Here is a 22,746-nt window from a genome sequence, read left to right on the forward strand (position 1 = left end):
ACTAACTTCTTGATAATGAATTTTTTTCTCTTTTTTTCCCACGTCAATTGCGATAAAGAGACGAGATTTCAAGCATGACAATAAATCTCTTCTAATAACTGCGAGGTCGTGCCAATAGAGCGATAAATTAACGACCTTGGTACTTAACTACGGCAACCCTATTCGTCCGGGTTTGTTTGAAATATATATAAACTGTTGCACATGGTCCAAGCATTTTAGTTGAAGAATTCTCTACATTCTGAAAAGTTGGATTTATAGTGAGTTGACTAGAATTTCTACTATTTCTGTATTATTTCTTAAATTATTAAGTTTAGTTAGTTTTTGAATAAATCATTAAACGTTAGGTATTTCTTACAAATTATTTAAAATAGTGTTATAAATGAATTTTTCGTTCTTGTCTTTCAAATGGTTTCATTATTTTAATTAATAATTTTAAATAATTTTTAGCTCTCTTTTGTAGCGAGGAGCTAATCAGAGTTTAAACTTCATTGAATAATATTATTTGGACCAGTCGGTATTCAGTTAAATATTTTGAATAAAAACTAATTTACTGAAACTAAAATATTGTCTTCAAATTTATTACCAAAAATATTAGAACAAAATGCAATTTAATATTAGCAAAATATAATATTATATTTGAAATATATTCTAAGAAGAAGAAAAATATATGAAAACTTTCTAACACAAATTTGTGTTCATTTAGATCTGCCCTATAACAGTCTAAAAATTTTAATATTAGACAAAATATGTTTGTAAAATATTTTTAAAAACTTTACAATTATTTTTATAAATATTGGAATATTAAGAGCAAAACCAAACATTTTATACACAGATATTATAATTTTTTACATAATTCTAAATACTGACACTTTCCTTATCCAATTCTTTATTTCTGCGCTCTTTTTTAAATAAGGCAATACTTATCTATGATGTTATGAATGTTCCATGAAGAAGAAAAATTAACGAAAATATTCAAACACAAATTTGTATTCATTTAGATCTCTCCAATATCAATCTAAAAATTTTAATATTGTGGCAAAATATGTTTGTAAAAACTTTTCAATTATTTTTATAAATACCGAATATAGTAAATTATTTTTATAAACACCGAAATATTAACAGCAAGACTAAACATTTTATACGCAACTATTATAATTTTTTACTTAATTCTAAATACTGATACTTTTCCTATCTAATTTGTAATTTCTACTCTCGTTCTTAAATAAGGCGATACTTATCGGAAATTGCTATAATGACATATGCGTTCGCCAGTTCGTTAGAATAAACGATATAAGATAAACAGTCTAATTCTTTAAACCTCTTGTTCTAGATTAGATATCAGATACGTTTATTTATTATCAATGTGTTATTTCAGCTTTTGAAACTGAAACTGTTTGTTGTTTATTTTGCAGTTTTGTCTTGAATATTACTACATTTTCTCAAAATGACGAAGGGACTTTTTGTTTTGATGTTGGCTGTTGTGCTGGGTTGTGCATTTGCTGGTAAGAATTAATGGATTCCTTTTTATGAATTAACAATTTTAAACCAAAATTTTTATAATCCAAAAAAAATGTTCCAAAAAGTGTATTATTTTATAATTTCATGTTGAGAAAATACAACTTTAGAAAGAATGCAAAATTAAGAACTAATTTTTAAACTATCATTTTGAACTGAATGAATTTATTCTATATTTGTACATTTGAACAATATTATTAAGATAATTTAATCGACTAAAATTGCAAAAAAAAGTTCTGTAAACTATATTTTTATGTTTAAACCATATTTTTGCGTTATGTAAAAATTTGTTTTTAAACTTTTTTATCATTACATTTGCTTCAAATTTGTAAAGATAGAATATTTTGATTGATTTTTTCGTACTTACTGAATGGTTGGATTTTTGATATTTTGTACACTTGCTTATATCAATGATAATATATTATTTTAACATTTCTATAATATTATCAATACATCGATTGATTTAATTGAATTTTGATTCCCTACGCATGGCGCCATCTGATTTGTGAATTAGAAAATAATATTTCAATTTTTTAACATGTAAAATAATGAACTGTAAACAAAAGTGTACAAAGTAGAAAATAATTAATAGAAAACACGTTGTACACTAATAGAATTGATTTTGAGAAACTGTTATATTAAATTTATTTAAGAAGCGAAGTCCAAGAATTTTCGAATTAAAATTAGTACTGATTTATATTTTATTATCGAGAAATAAATTTCTGATATGTTTCTTAAGCACTGCTGCTTAAATTCATAATATAAAAGTTAATTATAATAAAAACCAACTATAGTCATATAATCGAGAAATAAATTTCGGATTCATTCGTGCAGATTCTATATAAATGTAGTCAATTCTATACTAAATTAAACGAACTCGGATCTATAGTATACCATATTATAAAAATATACTATTGTGCATCAAAATCTTTACTTAGAATAAGCTTTTTTATAATTAAAAATTTAATAATTTTAAAATGACCAAAATGGTAATTTAGCAAAAAGACGATGAAATCTTGGATTTTATTGTATATTTAGCCATCATGAACAATAAAAAGAATTTGAAAGTCAGCATATATTATAAAATAATATAGCGTATAATCTATGTATCTATTCTCAATGACAAAAAATAGATGAATGCTGCTTAATACATTAAATTTAATAATAACATGATTCTAATATTATGAATATAACAAATAATTAATACAATTTTTCGAATTTTCATCCTTTAACTTTGATTGTAAAATAATATCTAAGAAACAAATATCAAAATAAAACTTTAATTTTAGTTTCGATTCGCCTATATTATTTTCTAAAAATCAGATCTCATAGTCTAGATACCAAATTTCACAATTATTTTGGAAGGTAGGAATATGCACCCCTGATATATTTTTTGAGGGAAATTTTAAATAGTTCAAACTTTAAAAAAAAATGTTCTCTTTTTTCACCGTAACCTTTGAAAATATTACATCACAAAATGCCATAAAAATCATGTAATTTTAAAATTATAAAATTATTTTTAATAACTTTTTAATAAATATGTCATTTTTTTTTCAATTTCAAGATTTTTATAAGTATATTTTTGTATGACCTTAAACAATGCAGTTCATTATTGAAGTAAAATTCAAACAATTTCCTTTGTGCCGCCAAATATTTAATTTCAGAATTTGTTTTCCATTGTTGAAAGCTAAGAAAGAAAGATTCTGTTGTGTTTACATGAGAATTAATAAAGTATAGTTATTATGCCACGATTTATTAGAAATAAATTATCCGGATAATTTAATCTGGAAAGTTCAGGAATTTGATTCTTTAAATAGGAGCAATGAATATATAGAATTAATAGAATCTGTGTAACGCTGCTAAAATAAAAGAGACTTGTTGTCTTAATTTGATACTTAAAAATATCTTCTAAGAGAAATCATGGATATTAAAGCATGTATAGGGATTTAATTGAAAGTAAACTTTATCAATATCCGCTACGAACCAGCTGGTTGCTAAAAGTTATATCATATATAAAAAATTAATATTAATAAAACTACTTGTAATAAATAAAAGGAATAAAATTGAAAAACAGTACATTTAACTTCAAATAAGAGAAATAAATATTAAAGCAACTATAATCAACAAAAAATGTCGGAGCATTTTAAAATCGTACATATTTTTTTAAAAAATCCCTTGCATCCCTTATTTACAGTACAAAGATACGTACAAATATTAAGTACTTATAAATTGCATTCTTTATAATTCTTTTTTAAAATAAGGGAGATAAAAGCGCATTAAAGAATATACTTCTTTTCTTTGGCATTTTTCAAAGCTTTTTCTAAGATACAAATCATTTGTTTACAAACATTACTTCCTGATTTGTTTGTCCTTCAGACAAAATTTCAGGTATTCGCTATCAAAAAGAATACGCTTGTAAATCTTAAAATCAAAAGATAAAAAAGCGGACATCCTGTTTTTATGTTAGAACATTAAAAGGTACATAAGGAAAAGGAAGACAAAGATAAAGATATTGGTATAAAACTCAGAATTTAAATTTAATTTCTTCGTAGTATGATAAAGGATTTCCCTTTCATGTTTTATTTTATTGTTTCATGTTTCATGGGAAATTTCAAAAATATTTTTTTATCTATGATTGAATTCTTCTATATAAAAAACTATTATAAATATTGTATAATCTTTCTAAAAAAATTCTCGTTTTTTTCTTTAAATGGGAAAATATAATAGCATAAAGTATCATTAATTTTTAACAAAAAATCCTTGCATCATTTAAATAATGTGTCGTAATTTTAGATAGAAATTTAATTGATAAATAATGAAGTTTAGAAAATGGTTCGGAATAGAGCGAAACAAGCAGATTTTTCATAAAATTATTTATTCGTGCCGTGAAATTGGGATAATTTCTCACCAAAAGAATGAGTAGCATGGTACGCAACATTATATCAATATTTCTCATCTTTAACTTGCTTTTTCAAAATGTTTCGGTTTATCTCACAGTTTATCAACTGTGGGAAATACTTCAAAGATTGGCTTCCAGTATTCGCTTTGCTTCAATAAATTTCATATTTTTGAGAAAGGATTTTCTTAATTAACATTTATTTCAGAGATTTTTGACAAGCAAAATACAAGAAAAGATTAAGTTTATCGCTTGATCTGAAATAACAAAAGACTAAGTATTTTTATGTTACTATTTGATTGAAAATTTAGATACAATTTTCTTGGTTTTCTTTTCTAAAAGATACTTTAGCTGGAAATTATAATTTTCTATAATTTGTATTTAAATATGTTTTATAAACATTAAGCAACTGCTTGTATAAGACAATAAAGTTGAAGAAAAATTTTAATAAAATTAATTTTAAAAAATTCTGCTTTGAGTTTACTCTTCAATGATAAATGAGAGCTTCTTTTCATAATTTTTGGAATTAAAGCACTGAAAATTTCATAATCAAAAATCTGTTTAAAAATCTAGAACAATCAAAATTAATATTTTTTCCTTCAAAAATGCATATTTATTTCCGTACTCAAGTCACGTTATACTTTGTTGATCATGTCTGTCGAATTTAAAAAATTAATATCAAATAGGAATTAATAAGGACTCAAGTGGCCTACAGCTTATTATTCTGTAAAAGAAGGGGGAAATATATTAATAACAACTTTACAGCTAAACACAGAAATATTTAAAATTAATATTAAATATTATTATTTAGTTAAAGAAAAACCACTCATCATTAAGTCTAAATTAATCAATAAAATAGTCTGAAAGCTAAAAAAGGATAGAAGGAATCAGTTAACTAAAAATAGTAAGAATGTAGCAACATCAGCGCTTACAAGTTGCTACTATCTAAGCAGTTTTTAAAAAAATAAGATTTCATATTTTCATATTTTTGCTTAGAATTTTTTAAAAAATACAGAAATTGGAACAGTGGAACATTAAAATGAAATAAATAACAAATACAAAAATTCGGATACAACATTAGATCGGCGACAATGCGTTTCTATAAAACGTAACACATTTTCCGCTTTCTATATTGTAAGCGTACATTAAAGAAAAAATATATTTATGAGAGGATGCATATATTGTAAATTGATAATGCTGAAAATATTTTGGAAATAATTTATATTCAAAACATTTGTTTAGATGTTAATTAATAATTTTTTAATTCTTTTTTAATTAATATTTTTCAAATAACCATGCATAAATTTAAAAAAAAATAATTGTCCTTTTGGGAAAGATATAAACATTTCTTAAGGTTATAAAATTATAATTGCAGTCTCATCTTCTAATAATACAAAATCTTTTCGATTTCTTTAATTTAATCTTTCTACCGACCAATCATGTCTACTCTACAATCAAAGAGAAATCGTAAAGGAAGACATAGTTAAAAATAGTTAGGCGAATAAAAACTAAAATCAGTTTTATTTTAGTATTTATTTCTAAGATATTATTCCACAATGAAATTTGAAGAATGAAAATTCGAAAAATTATAATTATTATTTGTTATATTCATAACAATAAAATCATGTTATTATTAAAGTAGTAACATCATTAAACTATGTGCTCAGTTTTTAAAATCCAAAAGCTGTTATCAATTTTTAGTTATATCTTTAAATAATTGATTCATTAAAAGTATAATTTATAATTAAAATTATATATTATAAATATTGTTAAATTATAATTTAATTTTATTATAATTATAATTATTAAAATTATACTTATAATTATAAAAATTATTATTTCATTGCAAAATATTTTTTAAAAATTCAGTTATAAAACAAAAAAATTTCATTTTTTTTTCTTTGCATTGTAACAGTGTATTTCATTTCTTTTCATTTATTTGATGGTGCGCATTAAATCGAAGGTTAAAAATTATTTCTTTTGAAATTATATTATAGAGGAAATTATTGTAAAAGGGTTTCTTTTTAATTATTACTTTTAAAATGAAATGATCGTATTTATTATGTCCCAAAATATTTTCAACGGAAGGCACCTTGATGCTGATTTTGAAATTTATATTTTATAATAATTTACATCATTGGAATATTTTTTTTACAAATTATGATTTTTAAACTTAAATTTAAGAAGCCTAGGGTAAACTCATGTATTACGTTACAAACAATATTAAGTAGAAGATCTCTTGATAATATTTTTTTAATGTTGTTTCCCTGAAGTGTAATTGTTCATTATTTAAAATTGATCTTATATGTAATAAATTTAAAAAATGATATTTTATGTAGTATGCTTCAAAGAAAATTATTTTATAAACATTGATCTTATATGTAACCTGCTTCAAAGAATAGTGGTTGTAGTACTTTTTTTAACAATTTTTTATTCGTTTTTAAGTTTTTCTTTGTTTATTTATATGTTAATTTGATCAACTTTTATTCCAGCATCCCCTCCTTTCGATCCCCTCATGCCAAACACCGACAACATACCTCTGTGCATGCAACCACCTCGATCAGGTCTCTGCTTGGCTTACATTCCAAGTTTTTATTATAACCCTGGTACAAAAAAATGTGAAAGCTTCATCTATGGTGGCTGCAGTGGAAACGATAATAGATTCTTCTCGGAAGCTGAATGCATGAGAGCTTGTGGAGAAAAAAATCAACCAGGTGGAGGTAATTGATTTAAAATCAGTATAACATTAAGAAATATTTTATTTAAGAAAACTTTATACAATAGATATCCTAAACGTAGTAAGAGATCAAATATGGACACATATATGCATAGTAAATAAAAAAGGACCTTTGATTTCTAATTCTGAAATCGGATGACCAATACATATAAAACGACGACTTAAATAATTTATCTAACTTACTTTTGGAAAGAGTTTATTATTCATTATAATTTATTTTGTTTATTCATTTGTTGTTAATATTAAAACATTTCCTGGGACTTCAACTTTGTCAAAACCGAAAACATAAAATATGAGATTCTTTAAATATTATCAAAACCGAAATTTTTCGATTTTAATTAAAATTTATTTTCGCCTCTCGTGAATCGTTTTTGAAATGAATTCAGTTTTAAATAATTAACTATACTTTTCTGAGAAGGTCATCCGAAAGAGAGCAAAATATAAAGAATTTATTAAAATCAGTTAAAATAATAAAATGTTTGAAAAATTATTTTAGAAATGAGTAATTCATTAAATTTTTGCTTGGTCTTGTTTGTGTGTGTGTGTGTGTTTTTTTTTTTTTTCATTTTATTTCTATGCAAAATAAAATGAAGATACAAGTATAAAATTTAAATTTAAATTTACTCACAAATTTGTATAATTTTTTCCCAGACAATCGAATATTTTAAACTTATTTTGTTCTCAAACTTCATATATATCAGTTTTAGATGACATGAGACGATATTTTATCGTCTGCGCGAATTAACATTTTTACTAGAGACTTTAAATTCAACGTGCTTGTCTTGAATACAAACGATTTTTTTTTCGGTTCCTTGTCAATTAATTATAATATGAATTGCACTAAAGTAATCAACAAATGTCTTACGAAAAAAAAATTGAAATAAATTTAAAAATATAAAACAATTAAATTTGAAATAATTTTTAAATTCCGAAGTTGTTTTTAAACAAAATTTTAAAATTATGGTTAAAACACTTTTTAAAAATATAATCAATTTCAGATTACAAAATTACCAAATAATTATAGAAAACAAATGGTTTATCAAATTAGCACTTCCATAAATTATATTTTTCAAAATTAGAAAGAAATTTGGAAAAACAATCTTAATTTTGCAAAATAAAAAATTACAAGAAATCCAGTAATAATATTGATTATGTCAAAAAATATAACAGAATATTTCTTGGCTAAATGAAAGATATATGACTGTAAAGTAAGACTCCCTGAAAAAGGTTGCAAAGAAGACAATTGAACTCATTGACCGCATTTAGCAGACGAAATTGTCAACATGTTTCAAATAGACGTCAAAAAACTGGTTTGCAGAGCCAGAATTTTGCGTCACCCTCTCCAGAGAAGACCACCGGGTTTCGTAAGAGCCCATTGAAAAGTGAGCACATATTGCCGATGAATGGATACGCGAGTTCATGGGAAATCCGAACACGTGTGTCGCATTCGAAATAGGACAAAAGACGTTGGGAGCTCAAACCATTTTCCCGCCACCCACAAACACGAGTCAAGGTTGTAAAAGCTTCCTTTACTTTCTACACTCAGTAGAAGAATTTCAATGAAACTAGTTTACCTTAAAGCTAATCAACTTTTAGAGGGATGAGTTGAAAGTCTATTGAAATCGTTGGATAAATTATAGGATGAGGTCAAATACCTTTTGATGGAGTGGGTGAAACAGACCAGCAATTATAGTGTCAATATATTGCAAGAAGAATTCAATATTGATTAAAGAGAAGTAAAATTATTAAAAAAGAAATATATAGATATTTAAACTCAATTTATGAGAAGATATTTTTAGGTAGATTTTGGAAACTAGTAAATTGTTAATCACTATAAAAGGAAATTCATTAAATACTCCTCTAGATTCAAGCAATTAAATGAACATGAAATGGTAGATGGCTTCAGTTAATGTGCCCATAATTTCTTTGATCCAGCATACAAACTATGATAGCGTAGGGTTACTGAAATTTCGTAAAAAATATATATACTTATCAAAAATTTCAAATAAAAAATAAATGTTAAGAAAGCAGAATATAAAAACATTAAAAATAGCATATTTCTCTCAACTTTTGCAATATGCTATGAATTTTACAATATATAGCATATTGTCCTTTTTTTTTACATTTCATATTTTGCTATGGTTTTTACAATTTTTTCTCTATGCAGGTTCATCAGCATTGAAGTTATTTGCATCGTAAAAGTTTGGAAACATAATTTATAAAACATAATCTTTAAAGTATGATATCCAGTTAATTTTTTAATGTGAACTAATAAGTGAAAAAGATACAACACACGAAATTTAATTCAAATTCAAGATTTTTTTTTAAATCATGATCAAAGTGTTGAATTCTCAGAGTCTATAATCTTTAATGTTTGGCCATCGTGCATTAATTTAATTGATTATCACAACCATCATCTCCGAAAAAGAATTAAAATATCTGTAATCAATAAAGTTTTGATAAGAAGATATATTTTTATACAATTTTATATAAATTCCCTGTTTTATTCCTTTCAAATCAATTGCTTTAAACATTTATAATGCATTGATTGATTGAAATGAAGAACATTTTTGGTCACAGAAGTAATTATGTTTTGTGTTTTCAGGGCTCTTTACCAAGTGATCGTTTCCCATTATTTCTAAGACCTCTCTCTATCTCTATGGAGAAAACATTTTTGCCAAATCTCCTCATTTCAATACGCTAAAGAAATGAAGCTATGTGCTACATTTTGTATTGTTAAAATGTCATTTATAATAATACTTTGTGTATTTTTGTATTTTTGATTGTCATTGCATTAATTTTCTGTTCATCTTTTCATGTATTGTAAATGTATCCATGTTCCCTGTATCTAATTCCAATGCATGGAGACTATGAATAAATGCTTTTGCAATAAAAACTATTACTAACACCAGTGTTGAATCATTCTGACTCTATCTACCATATCACTTGACAACTAACACTTTGAAACTGTAATGGTATACTTTGAACAATGAAATTAATACAAATACTTATTTACCACTTTTTAGTAATTCTCTAACTAACCATTTAATCATCCTGAATTCTCACTTATTAATCTTTTCTAAAAAACGATTTTTTTTAACAAGAATTCTTTCTTTTTTTTTTCATACATTTTGACAGAATATTTTACATAAAACATGGTGATTTATCATTTATCTAGAAATCGGTTTTATATAATATCTAGATTTTAAACATATTTGTCTATATATAATTTTAGAAGAACCTAAAATAGAACTAGTACCAGTTCCAGAAGAGCCAAAGGCGGAAGAAAACATAGACATCTGCAGTCAACCAGCAAGACCAGGTCTTTGTTATGCCTATTTCAACAGATTCTACTTCAATGGTGAAAAGTGTGTGTCCTTTGTGTATGGCGGATGTGATGGCAACCAAAACAATTTCGAAACAGAGGAAGAATGCAATAAAGTATGCCCACCTAAAGTAGTGAAAAGTAAGTGTTAGTTATTAAATTTTAGTGAATAACTGTCAGTTTAACTTGATATTTTTTATGGTATATGAATAAAAACTCATTTTTCCATTATGATTTTTTTTCGAAATCATGTGCATGTACTGTACTAATATTTAGTTTTAATTAAATGAAACCTTCGATATCAGATCAACCCCAAATTGAAGAGTTGCCTGCAATAGCTGAAGCAGAAGTACCTAAGCCTGAAGAAAATGTAGATATCTGCAGTCAACCCAAACAACCCGGTCTTTGTTATGCCTATTTCAACAGATTCTACTTCAATGGTGAAAAGTGTGTGTCCTTTGTGTATGGCGGATGTGATGGCAACCAAAACAATTTCGAAACAGAGGAAGAATGCAATAAAGTATGCCCACCTAAAGCAGTTGAAAGTAAGTGTTAATTATTAAACCTCAGTGAATAGTTATAAGTTTAACTTGAAATTTTTTATGGTATATGAATAAAAACTCATTTTTCAATTATAATTTTTTTTTTCGAAATCATATGCATGTACTGTGCATTAGATTTATATGCACAGTAATATTTAGTTTTAATTAAATAAAACCTTCGATTTTAGATCAACCCCAAATTGAAGAGTTGCCTGCAATAGCTGAAGCAGAAGTACCTAAGCCTGAAGAAAATGTAGATATCTGCAGTCAACCCAAACAACCCGGTCTTTGTTATGCCTATTTCAACAGATTCTACTTCAATGGTGAAAAATGCGAATCCTTCGTATATGGCGGATGTGGTGGCAACCAAAACAATTTCGACACCGAGGAAGAATGCAATAAAGCATGCCCACCAAAAATTGTTGAAAGTAAGTTATATCTCAGTCTTTTCTGCTGATAATAAAGATGTACATGTGCGCGCATAATTGTGTCGCCACTCCCCAGGATAGAATATTTGGCCTAAATCTACTAATTCCATATTTCGTACGATTATATTTTATAGGATGAGAATGAATATTATAGTTGCCCTGAAATTTAAATTGCTTTCATTGTTTCATCAAGTATTTAATCTCGCGTTTTTCTTCCATTATTGAAAGCTAAGAATGTACATAGTTTGCATAATGAATAGAAAACTGAAATTATAGAGCATGAACAGAAGATAGATATACCATATAGTTATGTTTTTAATGAAATTATAAAGCACGGATAGGTTGAAGATAGATGTACCATAGAGTATGTTTCTAATGAAGTTATAGAGCATGGATAGGTAGAAGGTAGACGTACCATATAGTTATGTTTTTAATGAAATTATAAAGCACGGATAGGTTGAAGATAGATGTACCATAGAGTATGTTTCTAATGAAGTTATAGAGCATGGATAGGTAGAAGGTAGACGTACCATATAGTTATGTTTTTAATGAAATTATAAAGCACGGATAGGTTGAAGATAGATGTACTATATAGTTATGTTTCTAATGAAATTATAGAGATTGTGGGTGGGTAGAAGATAGATTTACCATATAGTTATGTTTTTAATAACACTACAAATTCATAATAGCATTAAAAAGTTTTATATACACAAAAAATAGAACAAATACAAAACAGATATCTTTAATGTCTATCGCAATTTTATATTTACAAATATGGCTTAAGGGATTAATGAACTTTATGCTGTACATAAGAAATTCAATAAGTAATTCAAATTAAACACTACAGATATCCTTAGTGAAACAACTATCTATTGAAAGCAGCTAATGAATAATAATAAAGGTTATTTATATTACTGTTTAGCTAAAAGCACCGGTGAGATTTGTTATAGTAAACTTATCTAAATTATTTCTTTGATAATGCTCAGTAAAAATCAAAGCAATTTTTAAGTAGGGAAGTAGAATTTAAAAAGTAAGAAATTTTTTTCTCTGAGAGATCTGACTGACCCTTAGTATTGACCCCTCATGGTCCGAAAATTCCCCAAGAAATTCAGGAAAGGAATTTTTTGAAAACAATAATTATTATCAATAAAGCAATAACTTTATAGACCTTTGCATAGTTTTATTTGATAAGTATCTGAAAGAAAACCTGTTTTTTTTAAACCTTAACAATCCAGAATCCTAGGTCCAAATCCAAAAGAGAAAATTCTAAATTATTCTAAAACGTTTGCAATGCAAAACAAATGCAGCTTATTTCCAGCATGTATAAAAAACTACAAACCATGCAATAGAAGCAATATTTATGAAACTTGCTTATAGAATAAATAGCATTCCTACTATTTTTTGAAATTTTATAACTAAACGATTCAAAAACTAATTTATTTAAATAGCAATTTTTCAATGTTGTTCTTTACTATTCCAATTTTACCCATCCATTTTTTTGTTCCATATATTTTTGTTATTTTCAGTCTGTTATATTTATTTTTATTATTTTCAGTTTGTTATATATGTTTTTGTTATTTTCAGATCCTGATGAAATATATGTTGAAATGTTGTATTTGTGATTCATTTCAGATTTCTTTCCTTTTAGGCAAGGAAAACGAGGCAAATCAACAATAAAGACTGTGTGATGTGCCATCGACTTACCGCATATGATCTCATTTGTCCGTTGCTTCATAACTATTATGCTGAACGTATTTATTATGCATTTACTGTTTCTCTCATATACTGTTAGATATTATAATTTTTAAAAAATAAAAGTTATGTTATTTATGTTATATCAGTTTATTTATTTTTAAAGTAAAACCAAAAGTATTTAAAAATGAATCACTGTTGAAAGCAAATCATCAGGCATTCTACGCAGAATTCTTATATATACTTTTATACGGTCTTTTACTCCTTATCTAGAAAAGGTCAAGAGACAAAAAGAAACATTAACATTTTTATCTTTGGATTCTTGCTTTCTTAATACACTTTTTAATAGAAAACTTTTCCTGTACTTTTCCAAATATAAAATTATATGTACATCAATTAAAAATGTCATGTCTATTCCATAAATCTCCAGCAGTTAAAATATCAATTAAAAATATTTTAAATTGAACTGTACGTAACAATGATGCCTTTCTTTTCATGGATAATCTGTACTAAAACTGCAGATGGTGTGCAAAATCAGCGAAACGCAAGACAATTATTTTTAGGCAAATGAATGTAATTCCCATTGATTCGTTTCGTTTTAAATATTCAAAAATAATATTAAATACACATTTTATATAAAATTAATGAAGTATTTAATACTTAAAGCGATAATAAATTATCATAAATCGCGTATAAAAGAATAATGCAAAGAATGAATGAGCATTCAATATGATAAAGAATGATTGAACATTCACATTTTTATAGTTTAATGAAGATCTTCGTATAGAAAATGGCCATAAGAAAGTAAAAGCAAGATGACAAAAAAGTGAAATGTGAGGTGCAAATAATATAGTTTTTAAGAGAAATCAGATGGGTAGATGACACAAGGTATATAATTTAATCTTCGAACTATCCTGCGGTCGATTGTAGCATAGCAAATATAAATGACACCAGTGGCATGGTATTATTTTTCGCCTCCGTGTTATAGTTATTCTTTCAGAATGGCGTAAACGCACCTTTAAAATAGAAAGAAACTCCAGATGATAGAGATGTGATTTCTCTATATCTGAAAGTAGATACGGATTATTTCAGCTTTCCAACTTAGTAAAGCGACCTATTTACGATATTGCCGCAACAAAAGTTTGATTCTCGGATATGGGATGCGTGTTCTATATAGATAAAATAATCTGACATCAGTTGGCTCGAAAAAGAGAAAGAACAACGCTTTTTTATATTTTTCAGAGCTTTATTATATATTACTGTAAGGTCTTCCTACATTCTGTAAGTTTACTTAACTCTAATCACTTCCTATGCTGCAGTTCACTAATCATTATAAATAACTTAACCGAAACACAATTGTATTATTTACCACACATTACCTGGCATAGGGGTAGCGGGTCTTCCACGTGTTCGAGTCCCGGTTCGGGGATGGTTGTTCTCCTTCTGTGTTCTATCTGTGAGGTGTGTGAATGTGCGCCCCTATAAAAAGGGGTTGTGCAAGCGAATGCGACGCATAAAGTAGCTAAGTCGTACTCTTTGCCCCAGTTGGGGCTACTGAAAAAAACAAAAGACGCTCACTCGGCTTAAATCGGATAATCGGATACTCGGATAACTTGTAAATTGTCATAAATCACAACAATAACAACCACGCATTACTGTAAATGAGAATCCAACTGAGCATTAAGTAAAAAGTTAAAAGAAGTCACATCACCCGTACATGAATTTGATACTTCTACGCGATATAAAACCATAAACAGAAATTCGTGAAATTAAATGCATTTCCTCTCAACTATAGTATTTTTATCCTGATTATTGCTGCAAATTATTTGTCCAATCACTGATAAAATACATTAACCCTTAACTGGGGACGTGCGGTCTGTGAGACCGCTAGCGATGGATTTTCTGTCTCCCCTTTTCTATTTTTAGCTTAATTGAATGGATTGACCCTGTAGCTTCCTGTTTTATAACCTTGAATACACGTGCACTTTTTCAACCGATATAAGCAGATGCTTTTAAAAATAATTCAGTTATTTCTTCGAGCGCGGTCTTTAAAACCGCATCTCCCTGTTAGTGTCCCAGTGATAAACAAGGCTTAGCAGATGGCGCTGAAACTTGGGCCCAGAAATAACCTCCAGTTTACTGGTCCTGTTATGAAGCAGTGCTCCAGACACTTTTAAATGAAGAATAAAGTAATTTTAGAGATAAGGATAATTGTAAAGAAGAGTTTTTTTCGGTGAAAGTTCGCATTCAACTGATTCTGATATGTATGTTCAAACAAGTTAAATATTTCTAGTGATAATATATTTTGAAAAATTTATAAAATATATTAATATACTAAGAGATATATATACAGAATTTATAGGTTGATTTTTATACTAGTTCTTAACCTGTATATTTAAAATGCCCTAGAAAACCGTGCTGTGAAAGTCACACAAGCCGATAAAAATATGTCCAATTTGTCAATTTTTTTGTTTTTCATATAATTGTTGAATTTTAATTTATATTGTCTTCTATGTACCTTTATATACTGTAAAAATAAATTTGATTTAAAAAGTAAAAAGTAATATGCTTTTTCAAGAATATTATTTATCATAGCATGTAATTTGAGAAGAAAATGTATGTTCCAACGCTTTTACATTTTCAATGATAATATATTTTGGAAAATTTCTAAAATATATCTATATATCAAGAAAAATATCTGCAAAATATATTGGCAATTTTTCGTACTAATACATTCATTAGAAAATTTAATTTGAGTGTAAATGAAATGCGGTCTCGAAGACCGCACCTCCCCAGTTAAGTCCTAAAATTTCACCTCCCCAGTTAAGGGTTAATTACTTTTTTAATTACTGAATTCGGGAAGTTGGCTATGAAACAGGTTACTGAAATTTTCAACGTTTACAATATTCCTGTCTCTAATTCATTCAAGAAAATAACTAAATGTAATTTATCAGTACCTGAAATTATATTTGGAATATGGTGGTATCCTTAGTTTTAAAAGTTAGAATTTATTGTTCTTTTGCAATTTCTACATACTATCGGTGATTCGAGAATTCGTTTTTAAGTTTACTTGCTCGAAATTGAAAAAAAAAAAAGATAGAAATTTAGGAATGCTCCTGATTTCTGTAAATATTCGTAATTTTATATTTGTTTCGACTTATCATGCTTAAAAAAACTATCATTTTCCACAAAAGAAATAGTTCTTATTTATACAAATCAAGGCTATACTATTATTTCCAACAAAATATTTTCAATGAAACTTTAATGGTTTCTTTACTGCTCTATGAATAGTTTTTTTTTTTCCTGCAGGTATTACATTTTCATCGTTTCTTTCCTCATTTGCTTTAAAATCTTATTGGATAATGAGAGAATTTTTACATTTATATAATTTTCATTTGCATGTACCGTGAAGAAAGGAATCTTTTGGATTTATCCCGTGCATGTGCTTTAAGAAATAATGTTAATCTCTTATTTTCATATTCGGACTAAAAATATCACCACTTGTAATAAAAAACAGGAATTTGAAAAAATGAATAGGGATATTTTTATTACATTCATGTGCTTAAACAAAAAAAAATAATTAAAAATAAAGAACAATAAAAATAATATCAATTCAACAAAGAAATTTATGGTTTAAACTTTTGTAAAATAATTTCTAATTGCTGTAATTTAGGAGAAATTTTCGCTATAATTAAATGCCATAATTTAGGCGAAATTTTCGCTATTATTAAATGCCCATTATTCATTATAAATACTTTTAAATTTTAAAATGACATAAAGGCAGTTTTGTACAATATGACACAAAAATACTAAAATAAGCCTTAACTTTTAAAATTAATTATAATTCTAAATGAAATTTTAGAAAAAATTGCCCCAGCATGCATTCTCCAAACCTCCCAAACCTATCTATGCCGATTCTAAGCCATACAGTCATTTAGAATACAAAATACACACATAAACCTTCATCTACAATATTAATAAAGAATAAAAACATAAATTACAATAAAATGCTGATTATCTACCTTTCCAACGTGTTAATTTCAGACTTTTGAATATATCTAATCGATATTTGATAAATCATTGATTCTTTTTTTTTCTGCTGATCGGTAGAAGAAACTGCATTAATTAAGAATTTAGACTTTGTGTACTATTACTATTATATTCCATTATGAAGCATTACACTTTGAACACCCTCAGAAAGACATTTTAAAATCAATTTGAACTAATTGAAATCATTTTAATAATATAAAAAGTTGGACGCAAACAAGTAAGAAATGACTCATTGGTGAAAAATAACACTTTCTTTCAGCACTTACGACTGCTTTAACTTCATGATTAAGTAAACTACTTATCAGATTAAATGGATTTGATGGTGCCCGCATATTTGTGTTTATTATTCCATATCTTCGAACTCTTGTGTCATTTAGGTCCATGTAACTTTATCCTTCATACCTGGTCACATGTTGGAGGAATTATTTTTATTTCGAGGATTTTTCATTACAGTTTTGTTGCAGAAAAAAGGCTTTTTTTTTTTTTTTTTTTTTTTTGCTAAAAAGAGCAAGAAAAAAAGTAAATAGTAAAAGAAGAAAGTAATAATAAGGAAACATATAAAAAAGTTTGAAAAAAATTATTTACAATTTTAAAATATTGTTTTGACCACCATTTTACTACCAATGCATATAAATTCTTGCCAAGATAGCAATTGAACTTCTTAAACATATAAGAATTATCAAGAATAATTAAAATAATAATTAGATAAACCACTACCAATTTTTTCAGCATTCCCTTCTTAATTGATGTTTACTGTATAAATATTTAAACTCATTCATTATACATTGTTAAATACGAACCACCCTCAGTTTGTTTATTCCTTGCACTCCTTCGCTAATTTTCTTTCAAGGTATAACGATTCAAATCTATTCTTACTCGTTAACAACTTGTAGAGTGTTATTAAGAGCGCTGCATGCACACAAGGATTTGATAGAAACCACAGAATTAATTAGGCAATCGTGCAAGACATTAAGACGTATTTCACGTCCTTTGAAGAAGTAGTTCATTTGTTTTTAGTTATTTTCTCGAAGGTCTTTTTTGAGTTGCAAGAGGTAGATGAAAATTGTTAAAAACACGTTCGCGCGAAGCTGGGGATCTTTTGAAATATGCCTTCCATTTTTGGAGCAAAATTTACGTGAAATAAACATTATGCAAATTATCTAAAAGTAATCCTTAAGTAATTGGTTTCGACTGATGAATTGCTTCTAAAGTCAAAAGGCGGCCGTAATAAGAGGAAAGAAGCTGTCAAATGTAAAATTACCAACTTAATTACATACTAGTCGCCTTTAACTACCAGTTGGCTCGACAGGAGTATTGGTTATATTTAATTTCAATTTACTTTTTTAGATATAACTTTTTGTCCCTGATTCCATAAAATTGTCAAGCATAATGCAAAGTTAATTTAATTCTCATATTAAACTCCGCTCATTGTGTATGAACCATTTTAATGGAGAACTATCTTATTATATCATAGCGCTATAAAAGTCATTAATGTGCGGTTCATATATCTCCTAATTTTCGCTATATTGTAATTTCGTTTTTTTTATTCGTCTTGTAAACTGTACTTCTATTAACTTGGATTTTAATAATAAAAGAAAATCATGAAATTAAATATGCAAATTAAACAAAGAAAATGGTTTGAATTTCAAGGCAAAACTTCCTAGAATTTAAACAAAAAATATTTTTAAAAATTGTTAAAATTTAGGAAAAATTTATAGGACTACTAAATTGATATTAAATTGTAATGAAAAGAACAATTTTAAAACTTTTGATAAGGTGAAAAAAAATCATTTGTTCCTCAAAACTATTTTCGGAAATTATCTTCAAAAAATGCAAAAATTCATTTTTTTAACTAATTAAAATTTCAAAAATATCGCTCGGAGCTGCACGTTCCAGCCTTCAAGTAAAATATGTGCCAAATTTGGTGACTGTAGGACAAATGTCCTGCTCTGTAGAGCTCCAACACAAAGATAAATATATGCATATTCGCCTTTATTATAAGTGGATTTTTTTTTTGTGGATAAGTTTGCCGTCCACTAATGTGATACACTTGCATTTCCATCATCATTTGTATTATGCAAGTTCCTCTACTGTAAACAAATTATTGCATCAACAATTTTAAAAAAAATTTTTTGTATGATTGATGACTAAGATTTTACAATACATGTTTGTGAATTCACGAATATTTTTTATATTCTGGCATATCATCTACAGTATTTTTACAACAACTTTTGAAATAATTGTGAGCCTATTTATTAAGCAATCCACTTCTTAAACTGGTTCCATTTTGAAACGTAAGATTCAATTCAAGGTTGGAATAAAATTATTGATCTAAAACAGCATTTTCAGCTGAGACTTATACTATAAATATTGAAAAAAAAATTGTTCTCTATTATATTTTCGAAAATTTCTTATTCCAGAAATTTCCTCAAAAAAAAAAAAAAAAAAAAAAAAATGCCATCCTTACTTATCTGGCTATTTAGAACGTTTACTAAAGTCAAGTTTTTAGTAAAAGATATATGTATAGTCTATTTCGAGAATATACTACAAAAGTATTTAAACGAAAATATTTAATCTTTAGAAATCTTAAAAGTCTCCCTGAGTCAGCATTTTATGACTGATTTTTCTGAAGTTTATTTAGACGATATCCTAATTATTACTTATATTTTCTACTTTTATAAGAATGCTTTCTCTACTTTTGTTTTCGCATGAATTACATTCTAGAAAAAAATAATTCTTCTGAGAAAAACATGAAGAATGTGATTGCATTTTTATAAGGATACGCTCTTTCTATTTTATTTTTGAACTGGTACGTGCAGATATGAAAATATTTATCTTAGCTCGCGTTTAATTTAAAAATAATTTTATAGCAAATAGCCGATTACACCGATTCAAAATATTTCAGAACAATTACAACTATATCAACATTCAGGCAAGGAAAGCAAAAGAAAGAATTTTCACTCATATTAAGTCAAGGAGGTGCTGCCATCTATTTTCTAATGCCCCAACTGTTTATTTTCGTTAAATTTATTTCCATTTTTGCCATGCTGCCATCTATTGGAATTTTATGGTAATGAATTGCAGAAATTTAATATTTCAAATACTTCTTAAGAGGAAATCCAGTATTTTAGTTAATTACTGTGAAATTGAAAACAATTAATAATTTATGAAAGCAAAGCAGTAGAACATATAGAAAAAATATAATGTAATTTTCTTTCTCTTCAATAATTCTCGTAATTAAGTAATAAAAGAATTCTTTGTTTAAAAATCACTGGAAAAAGTCTTATTATCAAATAATAGCAAAATGATACTTGATAATGGATTCCATGGTAAGCAATTCTTTACTCAGTGTTATTACAATTCAATATTGAGTCTAATAAATTTCTTTATGTAAATCATCCGTCATGGTAAAAGGTAAATTCAGTATTATTACTTACACACACAAAAAAAAAAAAAAAAAAAAAAAAAAATCCAAGTTAGATTCGTATCATTATTTTTTTTCTACAAATGCATATTTTTTACAAAAACATTTAATTTTTATATTCTTGCTTATTGATTCATTTTCTAAAATATCTATCTTTATTTCCAAAGCTTTATCTTTTGTTTGGGAAACTTGTTTAAGACCTTTTCATGCAAGTAACCTTAAAACCTTTTCATAAAAGTATCTATATTATATGCCATTATTTATTTTGAGCATGCTTTACAAATATTCACACAGGATTTTTTTAAGTATACAATCTCAAAATAACATATATTTTTTTTAAACAAACGCCAGTGACACTTTTTATTTTATACTGAAAAATTATAGTATAAATTTTGAAGACATAAATTCTGAATAGAAAGGAGATTTAAAATTTTTAAACATATATTTCATTATTAATCTCTTATATATTCTCTATTATCTAAATAGATTATTTGTTTTGCTTCATGAATATGCCATTAGATTGTTTTAGTTACAAAACTATTTTTGATACTTATGGATTTTGATATTTATGGATTCCAAATAATTATAGCGGACTTGCTTAAAAGTTTGAAAATATGGTAATTCGAACGCTTATGAAACATGGACCCTATAATGGAGATTAATATGAAAGGTAATTTTAAATATAAAGGGAAAATAGTCGATGGAAGATATTACATTATGAATACAACAAAAGTATTATGAGTTTCTATACTTTGAAAAACAGAAAAGCAAAACTTTGGGTTGCATTTGAGATCAATTCAAAAAATACTTCAGTCGGTCTTTGTTGTTGCTATTAGTGTTTTCATTGCCTGTGTTGACAGACAAACGCATTTTGTGGGAAGAGGGTGTAAATTTTGAAATGTCGAAATAAATTTTACTTTGTAATTTCAAAAATATGAAGTTTCATATTTTTGAGAAATATTTGTATTTAAAAGGAAGACTTTTTGGAAGTGATTGTTTTTATAGTAGAAAAACATTATTTTCAAAAGTGAAACATAAATATATTAAAATAAAGCATAAATAGTATGCCATAATTAAATAATTTTCTTTATAATTCTTGAAATATTGAAATAATATGATTTCAGAATTAAATTTTGGAAACAAAATAATAAGAAACATAAATACATTCATATTTTCACTGAATTATATGAAGAATATACTGATCCCTTTAGAAAATATATTTTAGTATATATATATATATATATATATATATATATATATATATATATATATATATATTACGGAGTTGTTAAACACAATATTCTTCAAACTCTAAAAACTACTTAACTCTGTTAGCACAGGATATTGTATGATATCTCCGCGATGTTATTCGATAATCTGAATGTCAGCCAATATCGAGAAAATATAGCAATAATGTTATTGGGCATTTTGGGTAATCAAATACCAGCTTTTTACAGTGCTTCAAAAAATAATCAGCATTTTCTTTCAATGCAAGAGAGATTTCAATACATTTATAAATTTTATTTATTAGAAATTTAATTTCTCTTTAAGAAAAACTTTGTTCTACTTGATTTAGTTCTAATATTGCCTCAGAATTAGTTATTGAATAAATGATAACCAAAAAGTAATGTAAACAATAAATATAAGTAAAAACAATAAAGCAATAAGTAAATAAAAAAGCTAATGACGAATATAATCTAATGCCGAATACCAAGTAGCTTGTTGTAATGGCTAGATTTTTTTAGAATATTTAAAAATAAATTTAAGAGAGTTTTATTTTGAAATTAATCATCTAAAGGAAACCACCTCTATACAAGTTAAATAACTTTCGTTACATCATCCCTTATAAACATAACGTAAGATTCAAACGGAAATATGTAATTATTAAAATTAGTTGTTATTATTCACTGTTTCCACATAAAATCCACTCATGCCCCTACTAACATCTCTTATGCATTGTGTTGACAAAGTAGGAATAATGCCTTTTCATTGAACAATAATCTCATACATTTCTCATGCAGATGAATTGTTATCTTGCACCGGATAGGGAAACCTATTCCTGTCATTCGCTCAAGGAAAAAAGAGGATGCAAAACGTTAGCAACTTCCGGAAGGATCTTTCGACTTCTACGGAAATT

General features: G+C 26.5%; 1 protein-coding gene across 2 annotated transcripts; it reads left to right on the plus strand.

The window, feature by feature from the left end:
- The first annotated feature begins 102 nt into the window (after nucleotides 1-102).
- LOC129955377 (actinia tenebrosa protease inhibitors-like) lies at nucleotides 103-13,278 on the plus strand. Of its 2 annotated transcripts, none has more exons than XM_056068222.1 (7): nucleotides 103-257; nucleotides 1,413-1,502; nucleotides 6,904-7,131; nucleotides 10,384-10,614; nucleotides 10,779-11,018; nucleotides 11,204-11,443; nucleotides 13,076-13,278. In XM_056068222.1, exons 2-7 carry the CDS (start codon nucleotides 1,445-1,447, stop codon nucleotides 13,129-13,131), a joined length of 1,053 nt encoding a protein of 350 aa, XP_055924197.1. In that variant the 5' UTR covers nucleotides 103-257; nucleotides 1,413-1,444; the 3' UTR covers nucleotides 13,132-13,278. The 2 variants fall into 2 exon arrangements, with proteins under 2 accessions (XP_055924197.1, XP_055924206.1); XM_056068231.1 differs by having other exon boundaries at nucleotides 13,092-13,278.
- The last annotated feature ends 9,468 nt before the right edge of the window (nucleotides 13,279-22,746 follow it).

Source organism: Argiope bruennichi, chromosome 1 (genome assembly GCF_947563725.1).
Source record: "Argiope bruennichi chromosome 1, qqArgBrue1.1, whole genome shotgun sequence".
Classification (NCBI taxonomy): Eukaryota; Metazoa; Arthropoda; class Arachnida; order Araneae; family Araneidae; genus Argiope; species Argiope bruennichi.

What these genes read in the sequence shown, in the direction of transcription:
- LOC129955377 (XM_056068222.1), top strand. Translation starts at nt 1,445, where the DNA reads ATGACGAAGGGACTTTTTGTTTTGATGTTGGCTGTTGTGCTGGGTTGT. An exon ending in GCTGGGTTGTGCATTTGCTG is followed by an intron (nt 1,503 to 6,903) that starts GTAAGAATTAAT and finishes CTTTTATTCCAG; the next exon opens with CATCCCCTCCTTTCGATCCC. An exon ending in CCCACCTAAAGCAGTTGAAA is followed by an intron (nt 11,019 to 11,203) that starts GTAAGTGTTAAT and finishes CTTCGATTTTAG; the next exon opens with ATCAACCCCAAATTGAAGAG.